At 43.2% G+C, this 18,049-nt stretch overlaps 1 protein-coding gene across 6 annotated transcripts in view; it reads left to right on the top strand.

Annotated features, from left to right (window-relative positions):
• Nucleotides 1-2,486: 2,486 nt before the first annotated feature.
• cadps2 (Ca++-dependent secretion activator 2) overlaps nucleotides 2,487-18,049 on the top strand; it is a 348,398-nt gene continuing 332,835 nt past the window's right edge. For all 6 annotated transcript variants that reach the window (XM_033634619.2, XM_078167597.1, XM_033634622.2 and 3 more), the window contains exon 1: nucleotides 2,487-3,175. In XM_033634619.2, the coding sequence (XP_033490510.2) occupies nucleotides 2,828-3,175 (348 nt within the window). In that variant the 5' untranslated portion in view covers nucleotides 2,487-2,827. The remainder of the gene's footprint in view (nucleotides 3,176-18,049) is intronic.

Genomic DNA, 18,049 nt, shown 5'->3' with positions numbered 1-18,049 from the left:
TGAGCAATGTGTTAGTTCAGGCAGGACACGATGTCAAGCTCAGCTCACATCCAGCTACATCAGCTGATCTCAAGCAGGGGGGACTTTGCTACTGTTCTCCCTGCCTTAGGCTTTCCCTATAGGCACATGGAAGGGCAGAGAGGTGTGTTTCCTCTGTCTTAGGCTTTCCCTGTAGGCACATGGAGGGGCAGGGAGATGTGCTTCCTCTGCCTTAGGCTTTCCCTATAGGTGCATGGAAGGGCAGAGAGGTGTGCTTCCTCTGTCTTAGGGTTTCCATGTAGGCGCATGGAGGGGCAGAGAGATGTGTTTCCTCTGTCTTAGGCTTTCCATGTAGGCGCATGGAGGAGCGGAGAGGTGTGCTTCCTCTGCCTTAGGCTTTCCATGTAGGCGCATGGAGGGGCAGAGAGGTGCGCTTCCTCTGGCTTAGGCTTTCCATGTAGGTGCATGGAGGGGCAGAGAGGTGTGCTTCCTCTGCCTTAAAGTCCATTCTCACTGAGGGCGAATATCCGTGCGGATTATTCACACGGAAAAATATAAAAGTTGATTTCATGGGTTCTTATGGAAGTTTGCACACTGGGGCGGAACTTTCGTACTGTGAAAAAAGTTTCCGCCCAGACTTTGACCCCCAGCGGAATTCGCCGGCGGAACTACACAGCTGGGCCAATGAAACTGTTTGTTTATAGTCGCGCAGACCCGGGAGAGTCTGAAATCCAGTCAGGCAGGACAGTATGGGAGAAAGGTTGATAAACCTCATTTCACAGCACCCCGTCCTTTTTGATAACAGACGGGATGATTTTATGAACAATGAATTAAAGGACAACGTCTGGCAGTCCACTGTCCAGCTTGGTGGCTGCAGTGAGAGTGGTAAGTGCTAAAGAAAGTTGATGTTGACGCTTGTTGAACGTTAGCTTGCTAGCTTGCTGCTGCTGCTGCTACTACTCTTGTCCATGTTCATCTGCACCTGTTCACGCAGCGCAGACTTGGAACACAACAGCGCGAAATTCCGCACCGCGTCCGTACCATGCCTGTGTGTATGGTTTGAGCGCGGAAAGGCGCTGCGCGAATATTCCGCAAATCCGTCCTGCATTTCCGTATCACGGCAGTGAGAATGAACCTTTAGGCTTTCCATGTAGGCGCATGGAGGGGCGAAGAGGTGTGCTCTGTCTGTGCTCTCTAATATTAGCTTCAGTGTGGAGCCAACAACCCGGTTTTATACATCTTCATCAAGAACTTCTGTAAAACTGCTTGGCAACCAAAAATGGCATGTGCCAAAAAAACCTTCAGTTTCTACCATCACTCTTCCACCTCACCATCTGTGTTGCCAATTTCCCGTCTCCAAAATGTTCATAAGCATGGGTCAAAGTTTGTCCCATCAAGTCTGTTTCTATGGATCACATCTTTTGCGTGGTAAGTGGCGAATGCCTCTTTCAGGCTTCGTTTTGTGCGTATGCAATGTTTATAAATGAGATCCCAGGCTTCTAATGGAGACAGGCCTTTATTTGTTAAAATGTGCAGCCATACCAGGCTGGTAAAAGAGACTGGGCATTTAATTGGGTCTAGGCTTTTAAAGTTTTATGATTTTTAACTCCAGTATTCCTTGAAACACGAAACTATTGCTTATTTGCTTGCTTACTGCAGCTCGTTCTAAGGTATCAAAAACACAGTGATTCATATTTTCAGGTGATTATACACTAAAGAAAACATACTTATTATATTACATTCAATTTCCGCCAATATATCACCTAAATCCTACACATTAGCATTTAAACCATATTTTGGATGCAGGACTTTAACTTGTAATGTGGTACCTCTGCATTCAAAATGTTAGCCTACATTAACAATACCAGAGTGTAGAACTTTTCCATTTTTTTAAAATTTTTTTTTTTACTATTTAACTCAGGAGTAAGCAACCTGTGGCTCCTGGTGGTTTTGACAAAAAAATAAAAAAATCACATGGAAATGACTGACGTTTTTTTTTAACACTTTAATTTTAATTTATATTTGTTGTTGTAGGCCTAAAGAAGTTCTCGCATTCTCCAATTGTAGAACTGTGCAGCCTCAGCACCAAAAATACAATAATTTAACATTTCATCAACTAAAACGTGCGTCATCTGTGTGCAGTCTGGGCCCTTTACCTCTAAATGTTGCCGACCCTCAACAGTGTTGGCTCGTCTTTCATGTCCCAGCTAGGGTTTGGAATCCGAAATATTAAAAGTTTTTGAGGAAAATAGTGAATTATAGCGTAGTTAAAGTACCAAAAATCATGAATAGCCCTCTGTAGAGTTTGTCTGTAGCTTATTATTAATTATAAGGCTCAAAATGTTCTGTGGCTCCACACAGAACATTTTTGTGTGCAGCATGAAATAAAAAGAAGACTCAGTGTTCAGTGAGTTTTGTGTTTTTTGAAACAGCGGCAGAGTGAGACCTCTCTCTGCAGTTCCCCTCTCTGGCTGCAGCTACAGGTTGCTCACCTGTGTGCTGGAGCGCTCAGTCTCAGAGCGCGCGAGCTCCGTGCAGCAGCAGCCAGAGGCAGCGGGCGCGCGCTGCCATTCCAGCACTCACATCCCCGGTGCGACGGAACGAAGCGCACGCGGCCACAACCTCCAAATATTAACGTTAGCACTCCCCCGCCCCGCCCCCTGGAAACACACCGACGTTGCTCTCGGGTCGCAGGTCTGAACACCAGCGGCCGCAGCGGGGACGGACCGGCGGTCGGTGAAGTGCAGCCGTTAACGCCACGTCGACTAAAACAAACAAACTAAAGCTTTAACAGTTGTTCCCGTCTTTCTTTTGATCTGTCGAACCGGAGTTTCACCGCCGTGACACCATGCTGGACCCGTCCTCCAGCGAAGACACCGGCGGGGAGTCCGACCCAGAAGTTGTCCAGGAGACTCCCAGGAAACCAGCTGCCTCCTCGGCGGGGAAACGCGGGAGCAGCAGCCGGGCGAGCGGCCAGCGGCGGCAGTCCGCCGCACCTGGAGGTGCACCCGGTAAAGGTGCTAAAGAAGGCAACGCCACAGGTGAAGAGGAGGAGGAGAAGAAGGAGCGCGAGCGGATCCAGAAGGAGGAAGAGGAGAGGAAAATTAAACTGCAGATTTATGTGTTCGTCCTGCGGTGCATCGCCTACCCGTTCAACGCCAAGCAGCCCACCGACATGGCCCGGCGGCAGCAGAAGGTGAGTCTGAGCCGAACTACATGCACCTGTTGTCTGGTAGGAAGCGACCTGCTGGCTAACCTCCATTAGAAATCTATCAAATTAAAGCTGACTCTCTCAACCCACAAAATGCTTAAGACAAACAACAAAACTTGTAATGTTTTCGGAATCATAAGTAACTACTAATTAATTCGGCAAACATTTAATTTGTCATGAGTCACTCATTTTAACAAAATAGTTTCTTTTCTTTTCGATTCTCCTGTTGCTTCCACGGTGTTGTCGTTCCAAAACGCTGCTTGTAGGGCGCCGTCCACCGCTTTAATCCAACCGTTAAATTTCAAATATCTCTCAAACAAGCGCCACATATTGTATGAAATGAAGGCCGAATTTAACATCCAACTGACTTGTGTAATGTAAGCTCTTTTAGTGGTTTGTGCAGTGTGTATTTGCTCGATTCGCCTCATGTCAACCTTAAATTGTTTGGTAATTGTGGTGGTAAAGACACTCGGTTGAATTGAGAGTATCAGGGTTTCTCAGCACATGTATGCACTTTGCAGTTTTTTAAATTGCCTTGGAAAAGAACCAACTACCCTGTGACACCAACATTAACTCATTATTGTACATGCACCTCTTACCAAATAAGAAAATGGGTTAAGATACCATCAGTAAACCATCACCATTACAAAAACGTTTAACTCAAATTCACTTTCTCTAAAAATCCACTGTATTTACTATAAGCTCATTATTTGTGCCATAAGCCTTAAAATGCAAACAACTAAACACATGTAAACTGACACTTGATGGGATTCTTCTCCTTAAAATGTCCTGCAACATGAAAGTTGCTTCACTGGGTTTACTTTAAGAACCTTCACGCTACATGAGGGTAGTTCTGTTAAAGTCACCTTTATTTTCTACTTAGCCAAAGCCACACACGGCTGTGCATTCAGTCTAAAGCTGTTGTGTGGATTTTATTTTCTGGAGTCCATGCATTAGATTGCAGGATGCACTGAAGTCATCCTTGGCTGCACCACATTCAGAAGCCATTCAGCTGATTTGGTGAATTGCTCTCCACTGGTTTGTCCACGTTAGATTCAGATGAATGCGTTTCTGCTGTGCTGGAGGGCAGCCTGGACCTGCGAGCTCTCACTGATAAAAACAAACAGGGACGCTAGTATCCCACTGGAGAACCCCCCATGTTCTTCTGTCCCACCGGGAGGCTTGTTAATGAGCGTCTCGTGGTGTTTAATTTCAATATGCAGACAAGCGTTTTCATTCAGCGTACGCGTGCCTCTGAGTGATGAATCTGCTCTGACAGAAGGCAGACGTGGGAGTTTATTTGCGCACAAGTGTAAGTTCAGAAGATGAAACCCATGTCACATTAATGAGACAGAAACTTGAGATCCAGCAGGAGGAATCGGCCTCTTCCCGAGTATTAATTTTCACTCCAACTCATGATGGAAGTCCTGTTTCTCCCTGCGCTGATTCATAGATAAACAGAGTGTGAATTCATTAAAAGGCCTGAAGAATGTGGCATCGACTTCTCGTCTCGCAGAGGAAGTGGAGTTTCACATGTAGCAGTACTCCCTGGTGGGAGGTGGCAGTAGGCGTGTCTGTGCGTGGTGAGTTGCCAGTTTGAATCCCTCGACTCTCGCCCAGCAGACTGCACTGGATCGCTGCAGGAAGGAGGAATCAATATAACACCCAGGATAACGGCTCATCGGCAGGAGTGGATTTATCTGCGGAGGAAAAGTCATCGGAGGGCAAACTGTGACAGGAAGCAGATCTGAGAACAAACAGTCAGTGTTTTTATTAAATTTTCCACCCAGTTGAGATGAGATGTCCTCCGATCTACTTCACTGCATTAGTATTGGGTCTAATATTGACCTTATTAAGTGGATCAGGTCGCCTGTGTGGACGTGACCGATCCAGATTAAAATGTTCTGTTCTGCTCAGGTCAGGGGCTGCAGGGACAGAATGTTAAATGAAGCTACTGCGTAATTTAGTCGGTACCAAAAAGGATTGCTATTGAACAAAATTACATCTGAAGACATTGATTTGGACTCTGGGAATGCGTGAGAGACACTGTTCACCATTTTGTGGCATTTCTAGTTGAGATACCTGTGCTGTACCTGTTCATATTAGGATGGTACAATCATGTCGTGTTCTCGTCTGACCAAACTAATGCTTCTCAGTCGAGCTGCAATGATTGATTGATTAGTTATCTACTATTAAATCAGTCACCAACTGTGACGAATTAATTTGAGTCATCTTAAAAGTAAAAAAAGTCAAAATAATCTGATTTCAGCTCATTTAATGTGAATATTTCCTGTTTCTTTGTTCCTCTGTGACAGTAAGCTAAATATTTGGGTTGTGAATGGGGATGTCAATGGTTAACCTTGTGCAAGGTACCCTGGGTGTGTTGGTTGTTAACATTCTTGGACACCCTGTCAACTTCTGCCTGTTACATGCATTGTGTCTTTTAAAAATACACCGCGGTTTTCACAGGAAAGTTAGCGTTTGCATTTGCTGTCTTTCAAAATAAAAGCACTACGTCGGTACAACACCGCAAATTGATGTTTTTTTCCTTCAACAACAAACGCATGTGGTTACATTTTCCCAACACAAAGGAAGTTAGCTAGCTGATTCATTCAGCGATTACTGCTAGTATCACTGTACTAACCAAGCATGGTTGCTTTGGAAACCTTGTGCCCACCCTCCAGTTTCCACAAAGAGTAAGCAGCTGTATTTTGACCCGCAAACCTCTGTTAGCTTTGTTATCTACTGTAATCTCTGTTAGCAGTGTCAGCACAGCTGGAGTGGTGCTAACATAGCTAACAATGCTAAAGGGGGTTTTAAGGCTCAAAATGAAGCTGCTTTCTTACCATGGCTCTGCGGGGGAGACCAGAGAGCGGCCCCCATGTTTCACCAGCAACGCCGTCCCACTCACCGAATGAGTAGTGCCGCTAGCTAGCTCCCACCTGACCCAGGTGGTGCACAGGGCAGAGCAGCTAAGGCTAACGTTAGCTAAGTAGTGGACACTGGAGGGTAGGCCCTGGGCACTATGATGTAATGGATGTAAACACGGCTTTCCAGCTGTCTGTCAGCAAAGCCAACAGAAAATAAAAAAAAAGTCAAGACACATAAATCACGAACAATTATAATTTCACCACGTCTGAATGAATAGCATTCAGAATGTGGCGCTAAAGCTCACGGAGTCAGTGGAGCGCCAGACTAAAAGGAAAGGTCAGTTAATTGATTTGAACATTAGTTTGATTATTTGGTTTGTGATCTTACATTTGACTCTTGCTGCAGCCGTATACTGGTTTTAAGGTATACCGTGATATGAAACTTAACGATTATCATACCTTGTACATTTGCTAATCTACGATATTGAAACAAAAAATGCAGCTGGACGGTGATTCTCATCTTTATTTAAGCTATTTTTTAAAATAACTTTTAACACATACTTCCATTTTAAAATGGTTTCAATGAAAGTAATAAATTATTTGTCCAACCAAAAATAATCCTTCAGTTTCATTCATAATAAAAATGATGTAATACTGTGATACTACGAAACCACAATATTTTCTGAGACAGTTATCATGCTGTGACAGTCTCATAGCAATGGAAGCCTATATTTGATGTGATCTTGTGATATAAAGCAATATTGGAAAAATATGCTCATTGATATCAGGATGTGAAGCATATTAATCATATAATGAGCCATCAGATAATCAGAGCTACAGTCTAGTGTTTTTTATGTGACAGGAATGTTTGGAGATAAGTTTGAGTTCAGCTAAGCTGCAGCACCAGTTTGTCGCCTGCAGCTCTTCATCTCCACCTCACTGTATCTGCTTCTTGTTGACCTTGTGCGACCTGCCTCTTTGTTGTGTTTGTTCCACCACTGGTTTTGTGTTACTTTCGAAGAAGCTGGATAACAGTTTAACTTATACTGTAACCCCATAAAGGAACCCTTCATCCACAAAATGACCATGTATATACAGTAGACCCTTTTAGGGCCGATGTCACAATGACGTCACTTTGTTAGCTGGAGGCAAAACAGGACTCTCCCCCACAGGGCTGTAGGCTCCATAGGAGTGTTAAAATGTGTTTGTCTTGTTGTGTTATTGGGAGCCAGAATAGAAGGAGTCATGGCTCAAAACCAGTCGCCACTGCCCGTCAACAAAAACAAAGACAACTATGGTTAAATGTGATAAGACCAAAGGACTGGACGGAGGCCATCATCAAAAATGCTCACATGTGCAGCGCACACTTCATATCAGGTTAGGGAAAAAGTATTTCCTGTTGTAGGGATGAATAAGGTTATGTGTATTAAGGGTTATCATGTCCACCTCATCAGAAACTGGGGAGGGATTAAGAGGAAGATTGGATTTCTCTGCAACGCTAACTTTTTAGCACATTAGCTAACGTTAGCTTCCATAGCAAAACAAACAAGTGTGGTCCTCCTTTGTAAGATTGGCTTCCTGTGACATCATCCATCCACTGAGTGAGAGCATACGGGTCGGCCAGTCTGGTCCCGTTGGTCAGTGTTTACTTATTCAAGTAACACTGGCGGTCCCGGAGAGTGAGTGACCTGACATGGTGCGTTGGTAAATTCAGTCTGACGCTCTACACTAAAATGAGAGCCCTGTTGGTGGAAGAAACGCAGCGTTATATTTCTACACGAATGATGCAACGGTTAAGTTAATCACACATTCACTCCGCTCGGCGCTCTGCTGCTCCGTCTCCACAGACACAGTGTCCAGAGTGCGCTCTGCCACTCTGAGAGTGCGCTGCTCTGGATAACCCAACGCTACATTCAGACAGCGCTCCCAATTTATCAACGCTCCAGTTTGTGTCAGAGTGCGCTCCCACACTCAGAATGAGTGTTTATGAACGCACCACTCACATCATCTTCCTCCATTGTCTAAAACAAGTCAAGGGAGCTTGCTAGCTAATGTCTGTGGAGAATTGCTTTGCCTCCAGCTAAGCCCCGCCCACCAAAAACGCCATGCTGTTTTTTAACAGTAAAAGGTCTATATCAATTATACATGCCGCTTTACCTTGAATTCATGAAGAGAACTTTGTCGGTCTCGCTTGCTTCTGGGGAACGAAGAATCCAAAAGCTTCAGACATTGTTGATGATCTGAACGGGACTGAAAGTGAAAGCACAGATAAGTTTCAGTTTTAAACGTGGTCAGAAAAGGCTGAAGGCAAGGCAACATGTTTTCGACTGAGCATATGCTTCTTTGTTCACCAGAGCCATGCCAGATGAGCAAAGTTTTGTTAACATATTCAAGGTAACTCCATGTGACTAACTGATATGAACATGGTTAATATGTGAGCAAAGTTTTCCTTTAATGCAGAACTGAAGATGATTTTGTGACCGTACATGTTGCAGGACTTTAGTGTTGAGCTGGGCTACAAATTATTTTTTCCCTCGTCTTTGTGAAGTGATACAAGACTAATAATCAGACTGAACAGACACTTTGTCATCGTGTTGAATCCTGTCAGTTTCCTGCTGGCTGCCGTGCCTCTGGAGGAGGAGTTAATGATGCAAGCCGATGCTTAGCGTACAAACTCAGCCTTCAGCGGGTTCACTGTGAGCCTTCGTGATGCTCACGCCTCAGGGTTTCACCTCCCAGAAAACACATTTATGATGACATGGGTTGTTTTTTATGTGGAAGAAAAATCTGTTTATTTTTACAACTGTATGAAGAAAAAAAATAATCTGCTGGCAGGTCTTCTGACTCCTTTGTAACACATTCTTGATGTGACATACACTGCCTGGCCAAAAAAAAAGTCGCCACCCGGATTTAACTAAGCAAATAGGTACGAGCCTCCTATTGGATAATTACTGCATGGGCAATTATCTTTCAGCTGGCAACAAGTTATTTAACCCCAACTGGTGCAATGAGTTGCTTCTCATTTCCTAAACAACCATGTCGAAAGACACATCCCGTGGTCGTGGAAAAGATGTTAGTCTGTTTGAGAAGGGTAAAATCATTGGCATGCATCAAGCAGAGAAAACATTAAGGAGATTGCAGAAACTACTAAAATTGGGTTAAGAACTGTCCAACGCATTATTAAAAACTGGAAGGATAGTGGGGACCCATCGTCTTCGAGGAAGAAATGTGGCCGGAAAAAAATCCTCAATGATCGTGATCGGCGATCACTTAAACGTTTGGTGAGATCAAATCGAAGAAAAACAACAGTAGAACTCAGGGCTATGTTTAATAGTGAAAGTAAGAGCATTTCCACACGCACAATGCGAAGGGAACTCAAGGGATTGGGACTGAACAGCTGTGTAGCCTTAAGAAAACCACTAATCAGTGAGGCTAACCGGAAAAAAAGGCTTCAATTTGCTAGGGAGCATAAAGATTGGACTCTGGAGCAATGGAAGAAGGTCATGTGGTCTGATGAGTCCAGATTTACCCTGTTCCAGAGTGATGGGCGCATCAGGGTAAGAAGAGAGGCAGATGAAGTGATGCACCCATCATGCCTAGTGCCTACTGTACAAGCCTGTGGGGGCAGTGTTATGATCTGGGGTTGCTGCAGTTGGTCAGGTCTAGGTTCAGCAACAGTATGTGCTCAAAGAATGAGGTCAGCTGACTACCTGAATATACTGAATGACCAGGGTATTCCATCAATGGATTTTTTCTTCCCTGATGGCACGGGCATATTCCAAGATGACAATGCCAGGATTCATCGGGCTCAAATTGTGAAAGACTGGTTCAGGGAGCATGAGACATCATTTTCACACATGGATTGGCCACCACAGAGTCCAGACCTTAACCCCATTGAGAATCTTTGGGATGTGCTGGAGAAGGCTTTGCGCAGCAGTCAGACTCTACCATCATCAATGCAAGATCTTGGTGAAAAATTAATGCAACACTGGATGGAAATAAATCTTGTGACATTGCAGAAGCTTATCGAAACAATGCCACAGCGAATGCGTGCCGTAATCAAAGCTAAAGGCGGTCTAACGAAATATTAGAGTGTATGACCTTTTTTTTTGGTGGTGACTTTTTTTTTGACCAGGCAGTGTATGTAGTGAGTTGTATACTGTACTGAGCGGCAGTAGCTCAGTCCATAGGGACTTGGGTTGGGAACTGGAGGGTCGCCTGTTTGAGTCCCCGTCCGGACCAAATATGGAGGGTGGACTGGTGGCTGGAGAGGTGCCAGTTCACCTCCTGGGCACTGCCGAGGTGCCCTTGAGCAAGGCACCGAATGCCCCAACCGCTCGGGGCACCTGACCAAAGGGCAGCCCCCTCACTCTGACATGTCTCCACTTTGTGCATGTATAGGTCCTGTTTGTGCATGTGTGTGTCTTTCGAACCTGTGTGTAATTGACAAGCAAGAGTGAAAACATTGAATTTCCCCTCAGGGGGATTAATAAAGTAAATAAACTTTTAAATTTATATATTAATTGTGTAATCCTTGTATGACTCAAAGTTAGGACCCACACGTCCTCTTTCAGTTAAACAATTGCTTTACTTTGAAATATCTCAGCCCTGTGATGGCGCCCTGTCCAGGGTGTTCCCCGCTTCTTGAATGAAATAACTTGTGCTAATGAATCTATTAAACAATCAAACCTCAAGCTCAGCTTAGTAAATAATCTGGAGCTTTATCTAAAAGTTGAGGGAAGTTTAAAGCCAACATGAGGAGACATAAGAAGTCCTTAAAGTTCATGTAATATGATCGAAAGCTCCAGAACAGCTAAATGCACTGTGTTGAAAGGCTGTTTTGTGAACTGATGCTTGAACTTTGAACCTTATTTTTAACATATAAACTCTCTGCAAAGTGATGTTTTCATAGAAATTAACTGGAGCCAATTTAAGGAAAGAAACCAATTTGAAAAACTGATGGGTGAATTGGAAAATAATCAGCATGAAATTAAAAGCAAAGTTAGTTTGTAGTTGAAGGACTAAAATATTGAAAGAGCACAAATGTGATTGTAGAGCAGCGTCCAAGGCTGATGTTTGAGCTCACAAAGACCCAAGTGAAGAATAATCTGGATTATTACCAGTGTTTTTATCACAGGCATAAAAACTGCATAGTCACACTTTGAGGACTGAAGACAGTCCAGATTTTTACAGAAATAAGTCTGACGATAGAGATGGGTCTTTGCAAATAATCCTTTTCTATATGCATTTAAATGATTAGCGCCACTATGTCAAAATCTCCTCATATGCAATTAACTTGCTATCTCTACTTTGAGCAGCCAGAGTCGGGGACAAACAAGGGATATGAATTGAACTTCCCCACATGAGTGTGCTCTGATCTATTGGCAACCAATATTTGTGCTAAATAATTTGAAGGCCGATCAGATGATGCAAAACACATGAGACTAAAATAGCGTCAGTGATCTGGTGGTTCTGACAAACTGTAGCCTACACTGAACATCAGTGATTTACTGCTAACCAGATGTCCACCTCACCTGCCTGTCCTGTGTACAGACAAACCATCCCACTATCCTCACAGGCCACACACACCTCTCTGACGTTTTCTTTTTTGTTTTGTTTTTTAAAAATATTTTTTTGGGCATTTTTAGCCTTTATTTGACAAGACAGACAAGCGTGAAGGGGGAGAGACGAAGAGGGAGTGACATGCAGCAAAGGGCCACAGGCTGGAGTTGAACCCGGGCCGCTGTGGCAACAGCCTTATACATGGGGCGCCTGCTCTACCACTAAGCCACCGACGCCCCTCTCTGATGTTTTCTGACAGTGTTTACATGTAGCTTTGTTTGCCTTGTTATCTATACTAGAGATGGAAAAAATCTATACAGCATAGTATTGTGTATTTTCTGTAGCTTGGACGCCATGTATAGAGTTTTTAAATTAAATAGTAAGTATTAATATTGCAAATACATATTAACCTACTAAAATAATAGAATCAACTGGTGAAACTGGATGGACCAGTACGTTTTACTGTATTAAAAATTATTTAAGTAAGAAACTTAATCCTTAAAACTTGACTACTTTTTTGATAAAAGAGATGTTGACAAAGTTTTCCTTTGTGGACATATTTATTGTTGTAAAAAAAAAGGCAATAAATTGCAATATATCGCAGTATATCTTATCGCAATTCACAGCATAATGCAAAACCTATAAAATCCCAATAATATTGTATCGTAACTAAAGTATCGTGATAATATCGTATCCTTAACCTTTGGTGATTCTGAGTCCTAATGTATACTAGCTCTTAGTGATCTGCATTTCTGCAGGATTTGAATTGTTTAACTTTCCTGGACTTCACCAGTTTCAATTATTTACAATAATTTATGTGTTTTTTAGAAAATATTTTATGGCCAAAAGCAAAACAGAAAGGGGAGGCAGCTCCTGCCGTAAAAGTTGGTGTTAAATGATCATGTGATATTGAATGAAATCAAAATCTTATCACGGCAGACTTTGTGATATTGGCACATATCGTATTGTTGTTGACATAATAATTCTATATAATATTGTATCATGATGAAACTGGTGATTTACAGCCCTGCTGTTCAGGTGTTTCTGAGATTTTGAAGAAAGTTTTTTCCCAAATTCACAGCGGCTCTGCTCAGAGCTGCATTCAATATTTATTCATTGCTTTCCCCCTCAGCCAGATATAAATGTTGTATTGTGTTTGCTGTTTAAAAGGTTTGTTTGATGTAGTGACATCAGTCCGCTCTGCAGAGTCCCCACAGATGTGAATCACACCGTCCGTCAACCCTGACTGCTTTGGGGGAAGTTTTGCAGGGAAACTAAAGCAGCAAAACCAGCCGCGCAACATTCAGTCTTTCCTTGTTTACATAGTTTGAGGTGTTGGAGTGAATGAGCTCTGCAGCTTCGCTCAGCTTGTTGTTTTAAGGATGGTGTCACCTTTTTGTAAAGCAGCTACCTTGAAGTGTTTAAAAGCTCCTGTCTCAGTTTTTAATGCTCAGCTTGTCAGTTTGAGGTTGTTCAAGGTCTCCTGAGTTGTAAAGGATCAAGAAAGTAATAAAAGGTGTGTAAGCATGTAGTACTCTTCCTCCTGTCTCCAGAGGGATGCTGATTTATGGTTTTTGAAATTGAACAAGCGTCTGGTATTGATGAAATCTTCCTGGAGCGGATTAAACATGTTGAGAATGAGACGAGAGGAAGGAAACAGCCCAGGTTTCACCCGAGGCTTGCTGGATAAATTAAGGGATGTTTATTTCCCAAAGAGCACGACGACTCAGGTTCATTCCTCAATTCTGATTAATAATTCACATTTCAAGTTGAGTAAGCAGCTGATCAGACTCTCCCCCCTGAGCTACAATTTTGCCCTGATCCTTGCAGGACTTAGACTAAACCATGTGGTGAGAGGTGTAGTCAATAGTAATCTTGTTTTTCTTTATTTTTTTCCCGTTATCGTCCTAAGTGGAGCAAAGAAATACAATCCAGTTAAACCTCCTCCATGAAGGCACAAAGGAAGGATGTGTTTTGAGACAGCAAAATGCAACATGTTGGAAGGGTTAAATCTCCAATGAGCCGAGCATCAGCGCTTTCCTGCCCTCTGTGAGGAGACAGATTGATTCTGAGTCTTAGGCGGCTGATTGAGATCTTCACCAGCAGAATCGTGAAGCAGAGTTTTGGTTGATGTGTGTCTGGTAGCTGCAGGGAGGCAGAGCAGCAGCAGGACAGCTGGACAGCAGCCTGGAGTTATGAAGCTTTAACTGCCTCACTGCCTGTCACATCCACAGTGGAAAGCAACTTTGTGCAGTAACTTCTGAGCTCTCTTTCTGCAGATCTGCAGAGCTTCCTGCCCGACTTCTTACCAGTCTGTCTTCAGACGGGGACGAGGAGCTGCGGCTGCCTCAGAAACCTGTGGAGCCTTGAATTTTTCCCCTCATCATTTCAAGGGAAGGAGTGAAACATTTATGCCGTTACTGCCTTTGACCTTGTGGGCTTGCATCGCTCAGCAGCGTCTCTGAATATTCTCCAGTCTGCGCCGTAGCCTCGAGGCTTTTTGATTTAGAATGTGGATAAATGTATATGGAACCTGGTTGGTGGCCAGAGTCAGTTGGCCAATAATGGAAATGAGAGAATATTTATGCATTTATTTATTGGCGAGATATCTTTCATGACATTAAGAGGAAACGCCCACCTGTTGTGTTTTCTTGCCTCTCAAGCATCGGAAGCCTCCAGTCTTCCCCCAGTGTTTCTGTTTTTGTCCTGTTTCCAAGCGCGCCTGGCAAAGCGAGCAGGGAAACCATAACTGCAGAAACCCCCTCCCGATGGAGACCCACGCATCCCTCCTTGCACACGTCTAATCCCCTGGCAGCTGTTTATTACACAAACACGATAAACACCATCTCCTCCTGCCTCTCTGCTATAAGGAGCCACTTCTGCTGATGTGGAGGCTTGGTTTTTTTTTTTTTCTTCTGCGGGGTAGTGGGTGCATTTTTTGGCCACACGTTTGCTGGAGGCGACTTCCGTTCTCCTTTGTCATCTTTCCTTCCCCTGTCAGATTCCCTGAGACGGAGCTCTTCTCAGAGGGTTATGTAACCTCTCCTCCTCCTCCTCCTCCTCCTCCTCCTCCTCCTCCTCTCAGAGATGTGAAAGGATGTCTCAGCAGGGCTCCAATAGAGCAAGGAGCTCTGTGAAGAGCATCAGACAGCGAGTCAGCTCGGCCCCGGGGCCAAAGATGGCCCTCACTCAGCTCAAAGTCTCTGCAGTCAGCAGTTCATTACAGTACAGTACAGTGAGTTTAATACCGTGCAAGGGTGTTGTTGGGTTTTTTTAGCTTCTCTCCAACGAGTATTGTAGCACAGCCGCAGTATGTGTGAGACTGCATTATAGACGAACAGGTATTTGTTTCGTCAGTAATGATGACAAAAGAAAAAACTTACAGTAACCAAAAAAGGGTGTTCGCTGTGCAGAAATCATCACAGTTACTCTAAACATACATGAGAGGACACAGTAAAAACGACAGGTATAATAAAGTCCAGTACATCAGACGCCACTGACCACACAGCTGAGTCATCAGACACTGAGTCAAGTGTGTCGTCAATGTCTGACAACTTTGAGTGTTTGAGTCTCTGTTGAGAAGACAAAGGAGATCTCATGAGTCCCAACCAGGAAACACCTGGCAGGAAAGATGGAGAGAACAGCACGGTGTGTTTTCTTTCCTTCTTCCTCCTTCAGAGGAGGTGAGGAGAGTAGGGGAGACTGAAGAGGACAGAAATGGGACACATCATGTTGTTTACATACGTTATCATAATCAGGTCCGTCTTTCAACCACAAGCTCTGATTTATTTTCAGATTTAAAGCATCTTTACTCTGTAAATTTTTTGTTGCTGTAAATGTTGAGACTGTTGAGAATAAAGACGAATGAATTCCAGAAACAAACATTTGTTTTCTACACAGGGAAAGAAAATGCATGTACCTGTCAGATGATTTGAAACACACCTATCCATGGTCCTCATTTTTACCGATTACATCAGACTGAGTTGCTGCATAGCACACAAGCTGGGGTGTAATAGTGCACAGAAGTTTAGGAGTCATGGCTCAGTGTGAGTTTGGTGTAGCAGCAAAATAAATATAAGGATGCTTTTGTTTTCACCTAGTTTAACAGACAGTAGTGAAAATCCTATTGCTGGGGACGGAGGTAGTTTTGCCCACTGGCAACTTTGGTAAAGTATTTTCACAATTTAAATAAGGAGCATTTCAAACACTTCAGTATCACACTGTATGAACCAGGGCTGCCCCCGACTAAGAATTTTCCTTGTCAACCAACAGTCATCATTTAGGTCCATTAGTCGACCAGTCTCCTGCATGTTTATGATATGGTCAAAATAGTCATGCAAAAAATAACTATGAGTGTGTTGAATGTTGTTGTAACGTTATAACGTTACCGTACACATCAGTAGCTGGTCTCATCTTCTTCTAAAACTACAGCTGCTCCTTCTTCTTGTTCTTGTGGTTAATGGAGGGTGGAAAATGGCGTTTAAAGTGCATTACCGTCCGCCTTGCCGGGTATATGGGTGGTGTAATCATGTGGAGGATCTATCAAATGTTAATCAACGAAAATTATATTGAGATGATTATTGTTTTATTACCCAGCCCCGACCATGACCCCCGTATCGTGATGGTTCGGCACAAATACACAAACTGTTACAGCCCTTACATCAGCTGTAAAGTTTACATAAAAAAAAAATCAAATCTTTAGCCTGAGAAACTGTGAATGTGTGTGAGTGATTTCTGCTGCTGTGCAGCTGCAGGGAACTCATTAAAATTGCAGCACCGTTATTTTCCATCATGGCTTTTTGAGTCCGAACACAACAGTGAATTCTTTACAGCTCAATATGTTTTCTTCTGAAATTCATCCTGCATCTGTTCTGTTGCTATGTAACATAAAGTACTGATGTCACTGGTTAATAAGTGGCAGTTCAATCAACAAACAAAGATTCAGTTTACAATTCTCCACTAATCATCTCCACTCCAGCTGGTTAAGAACTTGAAGCCACTTCCTGCTTTCCTGTCGAATGCAGCAACATTGGTTATTTTAAGCTGTTTGTATGGACACTGACCAAAACCTGTATTTTTTTCTGGTCAGGACCTTCTTTCAATTTGTACACCCACAGGAGCGAGTCCAGAATGCACTGCAGGAACGCATGTTTTTGAATGAGCCCATACTCGGATCATGCTGACCGGGAAACCTCTGGCTCTCCTCACCTACACAAGCCTCTCAGCTGAATAGAATAAATTACAACAGGAACGCGGCAGCGTGCTGAACACCAGACTGATGACACATAACAGTGTTTGAGGATATGAGGGGGAGTTCAGATAAAAACTGTACTGTAGCCTACAGTGAAGGCTTGGACTCAACTTTTTATAATAATAAAAAAAAAACTATTTGTGTAGCAACTTTGAGATCAAATTTTACAAAGTTCTTCACAGGGCAGTAAAAGAGAGAGAAATCCAAAGTAAAAAAATAGCTATTAAACTAGATCTGTTCCCATTACAGTCATTATTATCTCATTTTATACTTTATGTAGATTGAGCTCTTGTTTGATTGTGACAACATTAAACACTGAAGACTTTGAGAGGTTGTGCACGATTGTAAGTTTTAAGTTTATTTACTTTCATCGGTCAGATTAATTTGTTTGGTCTTTAAACTGTCTGAAAAATGCCCAGTCACAGTTTCCAGCAGGACAACACTCCACAACCTAAAGATATTTAGGCCCAATCCCAATGCACCCCTTGCCCTTACCTGTTAGCCCTTATCCCTTCGTTTTAATGTTCATGTCCAGTGGTGTGGTGTCTCCATTCTTGTTGGGATGGAGGGTCAGGGTTAAGTAGGGGTGGGTGATGTAACTACTATATACGATACATCAATATATTTTCAAGCAAGATATACATTTAGACAACACCAACTTTATCGATATAGGGTCGAGTAACATGACGCATACCAGTGTGCATCTCTACCCTCTCACAGTCTCTGCACAGCTCCGCCCCCTCACTTGGAGCGAGGGATTTCAGATGCTGACTTGCCAGTGAGGGGAAGACGTCGCCATGGCTACCACCGAGCAAGAGATGGGGAAAAAAGTTCATACATAGCTAACGCTACCGTCGTCAGGTTGCTTGTTAGCTAGCTAGCTAGCTCACACTATCTGGCATCTGTCATTTGTCCTGTTCTGCAAAATTGTCGGACTTTCCACATTATGATAACACGCTAGCTAGTATAACTATGCTGCTTTGTAATGTTAGCTGGTTAGCTAACTAGCAGAAGTCCCCTGTTGTCTGTTGTTCATCAAACGAAGCATGATGAATGCGGCAAACGCGATTGGTAGGATGAACTCAACCAAAGACTCTTTAAAATAGTTATGTATGTGTTAGGGCTGTCATAATTGCTCAAAAATGATGTTCGAATATTCCTTCTAAAAATAACTCA

The sequence above is a fragment of the Epinephelus lanceolatus genome, chromosome 5 (assembly GCF_041903045.1).
Source record: "Epinephelus lanceolatus isolate andai-2023 chromosome 5, ASM4190304v1, whole genome shotgun sequence".
Lineage (NCBI taxonomy): Eukaryota > Metazoa > Chordata > Actinopteri > Perciformes > Serranidae > Epinephelus > Epinephelus lanceolatus.
This window is presented reverse-complemented; position numbering and strand designations above follow the sequence as displayed.